The 12,683-nt window shown below is 60.0% G+C and overlaps 1 protein-coding gene and 1 long non-coding RNA gene across 5 annotated transcripts; one reads left to right on the forward strand and one right to left on the reverse strand.

Annotated features, from left to right (window-relative positions):
• Positions 238–6,650, forward strand: PDZK1IP1 (PDZK1 interacting protein 1). 2 transcript variants are annotated; one of them, XM_021096698.1, is made up of 5 exons: positions 238–333; positions 1,059–1,229; positions 3,562–3,670; positions 5,564–5,659; positions 6,281–6,650. In XM_021096698.1, the coding sequence occupies exons 2-5, from the start codon at positions 1,163–1,165 to the stop codon at positions 6,348–6,350; spliced, it is 342 nt and encodes a 113-aa protein (XP_020952357.1). In that variant the 5' UTR covers positions 238–333; positions 1,059–1,162; the 3' UTR covers positions 6,351–6,650. The 2 variants fall into 2 exon arrangements, with proteins under 2 accessions (XP_020952357.1, XP_020952356.1); XM_021096697.1 differs by lacking the exon at positions 238–333 and adding an exon at positions 724–850.
• On the reverse strand, positions 2,406–12,403 carry LOC110261234. 3 transcript variants are annotated; one of them, XR_002345218.1, is made up of 6 exons: positions 11,597–12,402; positions 10,223–10,356; positions 9,990–10,119; positions 9,697–9,842; positions 9,203–9,338; positions 2,406–2,848 (listed from the first exon to the last, which is right to left on the reverse strand). It is a non-coding gene; the product is annotated as an uncharacterized LOC110261234 (long non-coding RNA). The 3 variants fall into 3 exon arrangements; XR_002345217.1 differs by having other exon boundaries at positions 9,697–9,845; positions 10,223–12,403; XR_002345216.1 differs by having other exon boundaries at positions 10,223–12,398.

Below are 12,683 nucleotides of genomic sequence, written 5' to 3' on the forward strand. Positions count from 1 at the left end.
GCTTCTGGGGACCCTCCGTTCCTCTGAGACTTTGCCCTGGTCTGCTGACTCCTTCTTTCTTGGATTCTCGGCATCCCTGACTTCTGGTACTCCTGGGGGCAGGGATGGGAGTGGCGTGGAGGTGGAAGACCCAGCATGACCCTTGGTCCTGGGGCCTCAACAGGTACTTGAGTCATTCTCAGTTCCTGGGCCAGAGGGCATGATGGGCTCCCTGGGATCTTGGGCCTTGAGGGCCCCAGGCTGGACTTTCTGCTGGGGTATCCTCCTTCTGTCCTCCAGAGCAGGGCTGTGTCCAGCACGTGCCCCTCTGTGATGGTGAAGAGGGATCAGAAGGTGAGAGCAGAGGCCTCTGACCAAACCCAGATCTTGTCCCTGCTTCCAGGGGCCACATCTGTGGCCAGGAGGAGGAGCTGATAGGGCCAGGTCAGCTGGGCCAGGTGGGGAAGCCTGGGGCCTGGGACCCCGAGGCCCTCTGTCATGATGCCCATGGGATAGCATGGATTTGGAGAGCTACTGAGCTGAGCCCAGCATGCAAGGACAGAGCCAGGGCTGTGTCCCAGGACGGGGCCCTGAAGTCTGGCTTGGCTGAGTGAGGACAGGTGAGGGGAGAAGAGGAAAGGGGCCAGGCTCTGGGGGCGGGGACAGCCTTGCCCTTTCCCTAGCCTCTGCGGCTTTCCCCATGCATCCTGAGTCAGCCAGCAAATTTCTTAATCCCTCTGTCAGCCTTCCAAGCGGCCCCGCCTGCTGGGCTCAAGCAAGAATGTGTCACTCCTTTCCCAAGGCCCAGCCCTCCTGCCAGGAAAGGGGAGCTGCTCCACGACTCCAGCTCCCGGAGGCCTGGGGCTTGGAGGTGAGGCCCCGCTCTCCCCGCAGCTCCCCGATCCCCAGACCCCTGGTCTCTGGGAGATGACCTTGAACCAGCCTGGGTGCACTAGGCGTGGCTGGGGGAGGTGGACGGGAGGCCCCGGGGAGCTCATTACCATGGGAGGCAGGGCAGGCTCCCCCCACTCCCTCCTCCTTCTCTCCTCGCCTCTTCCTTACCCGCTGCTCTCCTCCAGGGTCACTCTGAGCCCTCAGCAGACAGCGACAGACCCCACAGCACCTCCAGGAGCCCAGATTCCAGCAGCTGGAGAGAAGACCCCGGCAGGAGCCACCTGCAGCCATGTCAGTCCTCAGCCTGGTCATTCTGGGCCTGCTCATGGCAGTGCCACCTGGCAGCTGTCAGCAAGGTAGCACAGGACCGGGCCAGCCTGGGTGGCTGCCGTGAGGAGAGGGCCAGGCTGGGTGGAGGGAACCCCGGGGCGGGGGGTGGAAGGATGACTTCTGGCCCCTTGCATCACCCTTGGCACCTGTAGTTTGGAGGGGGAGCAGGGACTGGGCCAGCCAGGGGAACCTCCAAAGGCAGACACCTCTGAGCCATGCTTCTGTCTGCGGCTTGTCTCTTACGAGTGAGAAATGGGGGCCACAGAGGATATGCTGGGTCTAGGGTCGAGGAGGGGAGTTGAGACCCAGGCTCCAGGAGCCGGAATTGCCCTCCAGGTGGCTGGGTCCTGAGGGCAGACGATCCGTAAGGGGGCTATAAGGAGGGGGTGGGCAGCACCTGCGCCGTTCCTCACCCTCAGACTTGTTTCAAGGGTTTGCTCATGGCCTGGGCCCAACCGCTCATCATTTCAGCTTCTTCCTCAGAAGACAATGCCCCAGTGTGGTCCAGATCCGCCTCTGTCTTGCTGTGCGGCCTTGAGCAAATCACCGCCGCTCTCTGAGACTCAGTTTTCTCATCCATAAAATGAGGACAATAAACCTGTCCCGCCCACTTCCCAGGCAGCTGCCAAGCAGGAGTGGGAAAAGGCTTTGCATCAGAAAAGCACCACACCCACCATCTGGTGTGCTCCCTGCACTGTGAGGCTGCATTTGCAGCAAAGGCTGGGCACTCGGCAAGTGGGACATGGGTCCAGAGGGGGTTGGCAGAGGTGCTTCCAGAGCACCTCTCCTTTGCAGAGGCCCTGAGCTCTCATGCGTGTCTGGCTTCAACTTTGTCTCTCAGGTCTCGGATGCCCTCTTGGGAACTGAAGATCAGAGGGGTTGAGTAACTTGTGTGGGACACACAGCAGAGCAAGAAGGGACAGGACTCAGATCACTTCTCTCCTCCCCCAGGCTCTGCCCCAACACTACATGTTCACCCCAAAGCCCCCCCCCCCGAAAGAGGAGCAGGGGACTGAGGTCCCTGGTGTGTCTGGAAGGAGTTGGCTGCAGGGTCTGTTGGAAGCAGGGACGGGCCTCCCCGGGCTTGAGCCCTAACCTTCAGTCCTTGAGAAATCATTGACCTGAGGCAACAATGGGTCTGAACCATTGGTTTTTGGGGAAACAAGGAGTCCAAAATACGGCTTTTTGGAAAGTACGGAGCATCTAGTAACCACACTGTGTATTGTTTGTTACTCAAAGAGATAAGCCGCAGGGCAGAGTTCCTGGAGCCCCCTCCTTCCCAGCACCTGCCAGGCTGAGAGAGAGAGCCCAGAGAAGAGGCAGGACCTCCCTGCAGCAGGAGAGCCTTCAGGTAGCCTCAAGGAAGGACTTTTGAGTGGGACTGAGGCAGAATAATGTTTCGGATGTCCAGCCTGGGCTCCTCGTGATACAGGGAGGCACTAGAGACACAGCGATGTTGGCCTGGAGGGAGGACCCTTCAAAAGTCTCCTGCGGGCCTCTGTCCCCTCCTGAGACATCTGTCTGCTGCTGTGTGTCTGTCCTTGAAGGGCTGGTCTTCCTTGGGCTCCCAGGAGCACAGCGATATCCAGGGAGAGCAGAGCCCTTTGGGGACGTCAGCGGGTGAGGGCAGAGGCTTCTGGAAACCCTTGAGGGTTAGAAGTGGTGTTAGGATCAAGGGGCAAAAGGTAGAACAGGTGCACGGATGGGGCCTTGACCTGGCCTCTGGCCCAGTCCCTTGGACCCCCAGCCAGAGGAGCCCAAAGGGGCTCCGGTTTTGGAGCTCCCTCCTGGGCCCCGAGACCTGGAGGAGAGCTCACCCCGCTGCCTGTCCTGCCTTTGCAAAGACGCTCGGTCCCACCCCTCTCTCCGGGCACGCCTGGCACCCTGGGCTGAGCAGCCCTGCCTGCCTGCACACCCACGCCTGCTTACCCAATCCCGGAGAAACCTCAGTTACCAAACAGGATCTCCTACGTGCCAGGCCAGTCCTATGCATTCTGGGCCGCCCCAGCCCGCTGTCCGGGCGGCTGCCCTTTGGTCCCTGGGGCCTAGGCACTCCCTGGGGGGCCCTGCATGTGACCCATGGTGGAGGGGGTGGGGTGGGTGTGGGAGGGGGCCCTCTGTCTGGACCTCAGACTTGGCTCTCTGACCTTGTTCCCTCCTCCGCTTTCCTTCTTCAAATCTGATCTTTCTCCAAACCACCCAGTGGGGGGCAGGGGCCCGATGGGTCCTCATTCTCCCGGAAGTCTCCGGGCAGCCCTGGAGCAGGTGAGGATGTAAGCCCTTCCCGCCCGCCCTGTCCTGTTCCGCACGGGCTGGCCAGTCCCTGCTGTAGCACACACCTCCACCCCTTCTTTCCAGGCCTGGGGAACCTGCAGCCCTGGATGCAGGGCCTCATTGCCGTGGCTGTGTTCCTGGTCCTTGTCGCGATTGCCTTTGCTGTCAACCACTTCTGGTGCCAGGAAGAGCCGTGAGTACTGCCTGGGGCTCCGGGGCTGGGCGGGCACAGGCAGGGTGGGCCTGGGACCACGGCCACTGCTGGCAGAGCAGTGGGAGGAAGGGCCCAGACCCCTCGCGGTGTGGAAAGGACCCCGAGACCCAAGGTTTCGGGACCAGAGCAGAGCCCCGCTGGCCGCCAGCCCTGGGAGCACATGCACTGGGAGCTCTGGGGAGACGTCTCCCCTTCTTAGAGACTCAGTGTCCCTATCTGTGATGGGGGCTGTGAAAAGCCCTGGACAGGAAGTTTCTGCCCTTCTTTGGAGTCAGCTACGGTGCCCCACACGGGGTGGGGGTACAGGGAGCAATGCGACAGACAGGACTCTTGGGATCCCAGATTCTCAGACAGGAAGGGCAGGCCAGTGGGGAAGAGCCCCTCCCAGTGCAAGTACTGATGCTGGAGGAGCATTCAGAGGGCAGTGCGGGCCTGACCTGGGCGGGGACGGGCACAGAGGAAGCGTCTATGGTACATTTACCCCAAGCCCAACCAGGAGTGAGTCCGGCAGAGGGGGTGGGAAGAGCCTTGCAGCTGAGGGAAGAGGCACCAGGCCCCTGAGTGGCAGGTGGAGCACAAAAGTAGGGAGGGCCCGGCTGAAACCCAGCTCACTCTGTGCCTGCAGACCCCTGGGGCAAGGTTGCATCTGCCCCCAGCTCCGCACAGGTGGCTTGGTGCCTGGGTGCCAGCAGCAGCCCCGCCCTGCCCATGGAGGGAACACAAGCAGCTCACGGGCCGGGCCAGAAAGAGGGATGGAGGGGCCCGAGAGAGGCGGGGAGGTCGCAGGACCCTGTTGCAGCGGAGTCCTGAGCCCTGGGCTTTATCCTTAGTGCCCCAGAAGTCGGGGCAGGTTTGTGACCCAGTCTTGGGGTGCGAGGCGGCCCAAGCAGAATCGCTGGCTGCCCCGTGGCGGATGCTCTGGGCTGGGCCAGTCTTCAGGCCAGGAGAATGACGAGGAGGCTGAGCGTGAGGTCAGGGGAGAGGCTGGACTGTGGAGGCAGCAGAGGGGATGTCGAGAGGGGACAGGCCAAGCTGTCTAGGAGAGGGTCGGGTCACAGGAGACAGCAGGGAGGAAGGACAGGGGTGACGTCCAGGCTGCTGATGGGACTGCCCACCGAGACATAGAACACAAGAGGCAGAGCTGGGCCCATTTGGGACGAAAGTCTGAGAGGCCTGCGGGATGTCCGAGGAGCAATGAGCCGCGGTTAGAGCCCTTGTGACCCACCTGCATGAGAGCAGCGCCTGGAGAGGTGGGGGCAGAGGCCACATCGCAGTGGGTTTAAACTTGAGTTAGAGGAGAGGAGATTTTTGTTGGAAATATTTCTTTGCTGTTTGTTTTGTTTTTCATCTTTTTGACTTTTCTAGGGCCGCTCCCGTGGCATATGGAGGTTCCCAGGATAGGGGTCCAATCGGAGCTGTAGCCGCCGGTCTACACCAGAGCCACAGCAACACGGGATCTGAGCCACGTCTGCAACCTACACCACAGCTCAGGGCAACGCCGGATCCTTAACCCACTGAGCAAGGCCAGGGATCGAACCCGAAACCTATGATTCCTAGTCGGATTCATTAACAACTGAGCTATGATGGGAACTCTGGAAATATTTCTTTCCTCACATGGCCCTTGTTCTGCCTCCAGTGGCGGTACCTATCCCCCGAGGGAAACCTTCTGGAAATCCTGGGCAGACACTGCGTCCTGCTCTGGGGCTGAGCCAGGAGGAGGGTGGGGCCAGAATCAGGCTGCCGGCAGGGCTCTGCTGGAGAGGAGGTTTCTGCCCTAGAGTCCATAGAACAGGGCCTGGCTGGACACAGGGGAGGAGCGGGGACAGAGCAGGAGGGGACCCAGGGAGCCCTTCTGATGATCCCTGTCCCCAGCGAGCCCGTGAACATGGTCATGACCATGGGAAACAAAGCAGACGGGATCCTGGCAGGAACTGACGGCAAATACTCCTCCAGGGCGGCCAGCTTCAGGTGAGATACTGGCATAGGCTGACCACCTGTGCTCCAGGGGCCCCCAGGGACCTCAGGACCAGGGGCTTCTGAGGGGGAGAGGGTGGGAAGGCTGGGAGCTCAGGTGGGAAGCGCTCAGTGAGGAGAGGGGGCTTAGTGTGGGGGCATTGTGAGCAACGGGGGCTTTGAAAGGACTGCAGGGGACATGCAACCTCCGTTTGGGGAGAGGGCTCAGTAAGGAGAAAGGGACTTGGAGGGGGAGGGGCTGAGGGATTGGAACTCACAGGGAGGGGTGCAGTGGGGAAAAGGGGCTCAGTGTGGGAAGGGGGTGCTGAAGGGATGAATAGGGGGACTCAGTGCAGGGAGGAGGCTCTGTAGGGGGAGCTGAGTGGGGAGGCGGGTTCAATAGGGGGACGGCTCAGTGGGGAAGGGGGGAGGGGCTCGGTGGAGGAGGGAGATGGGGTTCAAGGAGCTGAGAGGCCTCAGGTCTCTGGATGTGGTCAGGGGAACCCCTTTCTGGGGCTCCAACATTTGTTCTGGAAGATGCTGCCCTCACAAGTGCAGGATGGGGCAGGCAGAAGGGGAAGGGACAGAAAGGGGGATGGGACAGAAGGCCGGGTGACCCGTGTCATCCTCTTTCAGGTCCAGTGAGCATGAGAACGCCCCTGAGAACATCCCGGAGGCGGGCAGGGTCCACAGCACCCCGATGTGACCCTGCTGGCCTGTGACCCAGGGCCAGCCCCCTCCTCCTCTGTATAGAAACTGCGGCAAGGGGCTGATTCCGCCAACCCCCACTGCCCGCCCTCCAGCCAAGGTCGGAGCTCAGACTGTATCCAGGTTGGGGCTCAGCTGTGGCCCTGGGGTCCTGGGGGGGGGGTGTCTCCAATTCAACTAAGAAGACCCTTCTGAAAAGGACGATGGCCCAGCACCTCTCATCCTGCCTCACCTCTCCTTCCCCTGATGGTGGCGATGGCCCTTATTTCTGTGAAATAAAGACACTGTGTGCTTCGGAGTCTGCATTCCAGGGGCCAGCCCTCAGGCTTCCAGTGAGGCCTGATCTTGCTTTCTGCATCATCTTCCAAAGCCACTGTCACGGTGACTGTGGAGGATTTCCTGGGAAGCACCCTCTGGAAGAACCCCTAGGGCCAGGGACTTCACCCCCTATTCCAGGCAGAGACCCCCCTATGAGCCCCTCTACTGACCTGCCCTTCACAACTGCCCTTCTGGGCTCCTCTTCCTGTAGCACCAACAGCCTCTGTGCTCGGTTGGTTCGCTCACCTCTCATCCGCCTGGCTCTGACCTCCTCCCGTAGCCCGTCTAGGCTGGGCTTTGGGCACAGGAGGCACTAGGACAGAGTCTGGAGCTGAGACTCAGGAAGCCCCGATGTGAGTCTGGAGTCCCCGGTCAACTTGCTGTGTGACTTCGGGAGAGTCACGTCCGCTCTGAGCTCAGCTCACCCTCCGAGGGCTTGGCCAGCATCACCCCAGAGCTCAAGCAGAATCGTCCTCACCAAAGCCCCTGATGCCCAGCCCTGGGTGGGGCCAAGGACTTGGGTCCCAGAGGGACTGAAGCAGAAGGGAGAGGACAGAGGGGGCATGACTTGGCCATGCTCGCTGACCCTGGAGGGCCCTCACCTCTGTCATTCTTGTGGGAACAGCCTCTGCCTCTCCGTCTGGGGTGACAGCCTGAGGCAGACTCACCCATGAGCACCCCCAGATCCAGAGGAGAGGGGCTGGAAGGTAGGAGGCAGCCCACCTTGTCCCAAAGACCTCCCTCTGCCCCCTGTCCCAAGCCCTCCTGTCACAGCCCCTCGTTTCTCCATTACAGCTACTCGTTTGCTGCTCCAGGCCTTCACCCACACAGCCCTGGGGAGATGCATCTGAAATCCAAATTATTCCTCTCACTTCCCTGGGGTCTAGTTTGCAGCCTGCAGCAGGGAAAGATCCCTGAGCAGAGGGCTGGCTGGGGGCTTCGCGCTGCTGTGTGACTTGGGCCAGGATGCCTCCCCTCTCTGGGCTTCAGCTCAGTGAATGGGGGCTGTAGCTCTTGTGATTCCCACTTTCCTTTTGTGCACGTGGGTGGATGTCTTCTCACCCACCTCTGCCACGTTAAACCCTGCATATTCCTTTCTCTTGGCCCTGCCTGTGATCCTCTTCCTCCAGGAAGTCTTCCTTGATTAGCCGGGGGGGGGGGGGTAAAGTCAGGTGACCAGCCAGCCTGGCCTCTCACTTACTGAAGGAGAACCCGAGGTGCCTAAAGGGCATCTGCTAAGGCACCAGCACCCCCTTCTTCCTTTCCAGCCTCCTGGTCTGGACCTTCTGGCTGCAGGAAGCTACCTCCCCCCCCCATCTCTGTCCCCAGTTGTCCCTAGGGGGTTCCAGTCTGACCCCTCCCTGGCCTGCCTCTGCCTCCCTCCAGCCCCTCCCACTTGTGAGCTTTTACCAGCAGAGGCCCCTGGGAGCTGCTGTCCTGCCCTGGTGCGGGGGTCAGAGTCCCCAGCACCCTGCCTGGGCCTCCACGGACAGGACCGGGATGGTGGGAACCCCCCGGGGGCCATGCAGGTGCTGGGCTGACAGTGACCTTCCCCCCACCCCATGTTCCTGCCCTGAGAGGGGGCAGGGGGCATGGAGCTGCCGGCCCCGAACTGCCGGAGCCCCCCAGTCCTTATCGCTGGTTGCCACCTGCCAGCCCGCCCCGAGGAGGGAGGGAAAGGAGGCTGGGCCCGGGCCAGGGCGGTGCTTAATGACCCTCGGGGCCTAATCGCTGACTGGCAGCCGCCGAGTGGCTCACGCTGGCTCCTGGAGGAGGCTGATAACGCACCAGCTGGGCCCCCACCATCTATCGGGGCTGCGCAGCCAGTCCCAAGGGGGCAGCGCTCAGGGGGCCCAGGAGGGGGAGCCTCTGGGCTGGGGCGGGGCGGCAGGGGAGGTGGGGGATGCTCTCTGCCCCCGCCCTGGGGGAAGGGGATTCTGAGCTCCTTGATTGGCAGGCAAGTGGGAGGACGCTCCTTCGGTGCCATCCTGCTCCCTCCTCCGCCTTTTCGCAGCAGGCAGAACGCCCCCCACCCCCTCGCCCCCCGAACCTGGGCTTCTCTTAGGCTCTCCCAGCCTTTACCCATCTCCGTCCCTCTGCCTGTTTCCATCTCTATCTTCCTGTACCTGTCGCGTCTCTCTCCTCTCCTTCCTGAACCTGAACTCACTGCTCACCAGTCCTTCTCTCACCTTTCATCTGTCCCCTCTTTCCAGCTGGCTCTCCCCGTTGCCCCCTCCGCAGCTGCCTACGTGTCCACGCTGCCCTAAAGCCGATGCTTGGCGGAGAAGTTCCGTGCCCGCGATGGAGTCTGGCATCTTCGTGCAGCTTCCGCCCCTCGGATCCCTCTGCCTGCTCTCTGGGTAGAAGGGTCAGGCTGCCCAGACCCTGCACTAGGACAATGGTTCTCTTACTGCCACAGGACATTCTTGCTCCCCCTGCTTCCTGGAACAAGGCTCGAACATTTCATGTTCTTCCCCTTCCGCAAACCTGTGGATTTCCCAGGGCTACATTATAGGTTACACCTAAACTCACGCGGGAAAAGCTGCACGCAGGAACTGCAGAGTCGAAGGTGATGGCAGCACAGCTTACTTCAGTTAGACTCAAAGGGGAACTTCCAGCCTGGAGTTGGTTTTGAAAAAAGGCTGCGGAGATCTAGCTTGAGTGTCACCTGTTAGTAAGACAGAGACGCAGGGCGTTGGGATGGTTTTCAAGGTGACTTGCCTCCCGCTCAGAGTGACATGAGCAGAAATACTACTGCTCATTGTGCTTGGGAGCCATCAGATGGGACTGCTGCTGGCCTCTCCTCCTCCGGCCCAGGGTAGAGGAGCGGGGTTGGGGGGTGCAGAGAGTTGTGACCCTCTGTTCTCCTACCTGATCCCCTTGGACCGAGCCCACAGGTGAGTCAGATGCCTGGACTTGCACTGGGCCGTAGATGGGAGGCATCTGCCTCCCCTCTAGATCTGGCCCAGGGCCTGGACCCCCCAGCTTGGCCCTCCTCCCAGTGTTAAGTTCCCAGCAGTACATACAGTGGCCAGGAGCTCGGGCTTAAGATTCGTGCAGGCTCTGGTTCAAATGCCAGCTCTTCTTCCCACTGCGTGTGGGACCACTTGGCCTTTTAGATGCTCCGTGCACTTGCCAGGAGAAGTGGTCCTGTCATGCCTTCCCCGCGAGGCTGCTGGGGAGACGCAGACATGATGTATGTGTCTGAGACTCGCCGGAAGTTCTCTAGGCTCAGCCCAGAAGCCATTTCTGGGAAGTGTGTCCCCAACCCCTGGGTTAGGGGTTTCCTCTGTGCAACCCCAGCCATCTCTGCACTCACCACCCTGTGTGGTCTGTTCACTGGTCTGTGTCCGGCCCCAGGTCTGGGCGCTCCTCAAGGGCAGGCCTGGGGTGACTTTCCTCTCTGATCACCAGCACCCAGGTCAGGGCTGAGCCCAGGGAAGGGAAACCTGAGGGGTAGGAAGAGACCCAGAGGAAGGGGCTAAACCCAGTCATCTGTCCAGCTGTATGTCTGTCCATACCCCTCAGCCCCACACAGGCACAGACACACACCTGCACCTGCTCGCGCAAGCTCTTTCCCCTGAAGGTCAGGGTCAGGGAACACTGATGCTCCATCTGGTTGGTCTTCAGTGGGTTGGGGAGGGGCTGCTCTTCTTCTGCCTGTAGCCTCGGCTGCCACCTGGTGGCTGCAATGGGAAGGGCAGATTCAGCAGAGCCTTTGAACTTCACACCTTTAGGCGACTCTTCCCCCTTAAGCACTGGGACCAGAGGCTTTTCCAGGGCCTGGCCCCAGGGACCCCATAGGTTGTGCCCGCACGTTGCACCGTGGGCTTCAAGGGCAGCAGGGCCTCCAGCGCCCCCTCCTTGTGTCATTGGTGTGGTGTAACTTGCAGCTCCAGTTCAAATTCTGTGCCCCCATCTGGACTTCCATATGCTGTGGGTGTGCCCAAAAAAGGAAAAAAAGATTTAGAGTAAAGGAGTAAAACTTTTGCGGCACCCTGCTCCCTCGAGACCCTGGCCCCCTGGAGAGCAGAGCAGAGAGAGTTTGATGAGCGAGAAGGGTGGAGGGAGGTCAAGGCCAAGTCCCACTCTGGGCCTGAGCAGCCTGGAAGACGGTAGAGCCACGAAGGACCCCCAATTGGGTTGTGCAGGCCTCGGCTCTACCTGTAACCTGGTGAGACTGCATCTGCCTGCAGGGAGGGGGCGTCTTTTTCTGATTCGCATATGGGCACCATTCAGGCTGGCGCACAGCACGGAGAATGGCAGGTGGGTGCCCGAGGACAATCAGGAGCATGTGGGGTGAGGATGCATTTGGACACGTGGCGTCTTGGAGCTCGTGGAACGTTACAGGGAGCAGACTGGGGGCAGCTGGGTGCACAGGAAAGACCTGAAGCTCCGTTGAGCAGGTAGTAATTGAGCCAGAGATTGTGTCTTCTAGTTGGCTGCCCACTGGGAGGGTGAAAGGCCAGGTCTGGGCCAGGCAGCCTGCACACAGCCCCGCTCTGACGGCTAATGTCATGTGACTTTGGATCAATCAAGTCACCTGAGCTCCAGTTTCCTCCTCCGTAGACTGGGGGCAGTACATGGTGTCTGTCTAATAGGAGGTGTCGTGAAGATGCAAAGAAACGTGTTTTTCTCTGCACAAACACATAGAATAGGGCCAAGTATACAGTTCGTGCACAATAACTGTTAGCTTCTGGGTTTTTATGGCGATTGTTATGCTGAAAGGAGGGACTCAGCTGGATGCAGGAGCACAGTGTGTTAGAGCAAAATCCTAGTCACCTTGAACTGGAGCAAGGCCCTCACCCCCACCCCTATGTCCTCAGCCAGCCTTTGGTCTGCAGAGAACTTCAGCCAAAGAGTACGTGTAATCGGAGAAGTGAGAAGATGCAGAAACCAAGGAAAACAGTCAAGACCAAACAATACCAACTAATGATGGTTTAGCCGTCACGCAGAGTCAGGGCCCTTTAGTTTCTCCTCACGGGCGGCAGGTGATACTCGGAACCCCATCCTCCACGCTGTCTGTGGATCGCGGGGCCCCAGCAGGTGGAAGAAGTGAACCACATGCCGACCCGACGGTAGCCAGGACATCAGCTGCCACGATTCCGACTCAGAGAAACGGGACCAGGCTGACCCCGGAAGGAAGATGCGCGGTGCTCCGTCAAGGGGGCTGCTCAGGCCGCGGTGAGACCAACATGCTGGCTGCTTGTGGTCCCCTGCGTCTGTTTATGCCCCTGAAGCTCTCCTTTAAAAGCTCTTGCCCCCCGGTGGTCAGGGAGGTGAGAGCGCCCGTGGACACAAGTCCAGCCTCCCCCGTTTGCCGACCTCAGGGATAAAGCAAATGTTCCTTCCCACCCAGCTCGCCTCTCTTTACTGGCTTTGAGCGGCGAGCAGCCAGACCCCCGTTTTAGCCCCTTTTACTGATATTGTGCTGTGAAAGCTGAAGCCCAAGGAAAGGTTGGCTTCTGCCAGAGGTCATGTGACAAGTTGGGGTAAGAGCCTCTGCTTGGCTGGTGGGGACGGAACATGCTGGACCCGGCTGCTCTCCTGGACCTCTGGACGCACCAACATAAGGGGGCTGGTTCGTTCTGCGTTGCTGAGCCGGTACAGTTAGGTAGGGGGACTTTGCAAATGAATAACCGGGCTTCAGACCAGTTCTGTGAGAAAATGCAGAAACAAAGGAAAACAGAGCCCCTGCATAGAACAAGGCTGAGTATTTGTTGGGTGAATGAGTATGTGTCAGCTAGTCCCAGCTCAGCTAGTCCCAAACTCAAATAATTTGCATGCTCTTGGGAAAATCACTTGACCTCTCTGGGTCTCAGTTTTCTTTTCCATAAGTGGGCATTTAAAAAGAGGCTCTAGGAGTTCCCTGGTGGTACAGTGGGTTAAGGACCTGGGGTTGTCACTGCTGTGGCTCAGGTCACTGCTGTGGCATGGGTTTGATTACTGGCCTGGGGACTGCTGTATGCTGCAGGAGTGACCAAAAAAAAAAAAGAGTTACAGCTTGTTATCT

Source organism: Sus scrofa, chromosome 6 (genome assembly GCF_000003025.6).
Source record: "Sus scrofa isolate TJ Tabasco breed Duroc chromosome 6, Sscrofa11.1, whole genome shotgun sequence".
NCBI classification, from domain to species: Eukaryota; Metazoa; Chordata; class Mammalia; order Artiodactyla; family Suidae; genus Sus; species Sus scrofa.

Excerpts from the sequence above, each read along its gene's own strand:
- PDZK1IP1 (XM_021096698.1), top strand. The coding sequence starts at position 1,163 with ATGTCAGTCCTCAGCCTGGTCATTCTGGGCCTGCTCATGGCAGTGCCA. Across the intron at positions 3,671-5,563 it reads TTCTGGTGCCAGGAAGAGCC|CGAGCCCGTGAACATGGTCA; the intron begins GTGAGTACTGCC and ends CCCTGTCCCCAG. Across the intron at positions 5,660-6,280 it reads TCCAGGGCGGCCAGCTTCAG|GTCCAGTGAGCATGAGAACG; the intron begins GTGAGATACTGG and ends ATCCTCTTTCAG.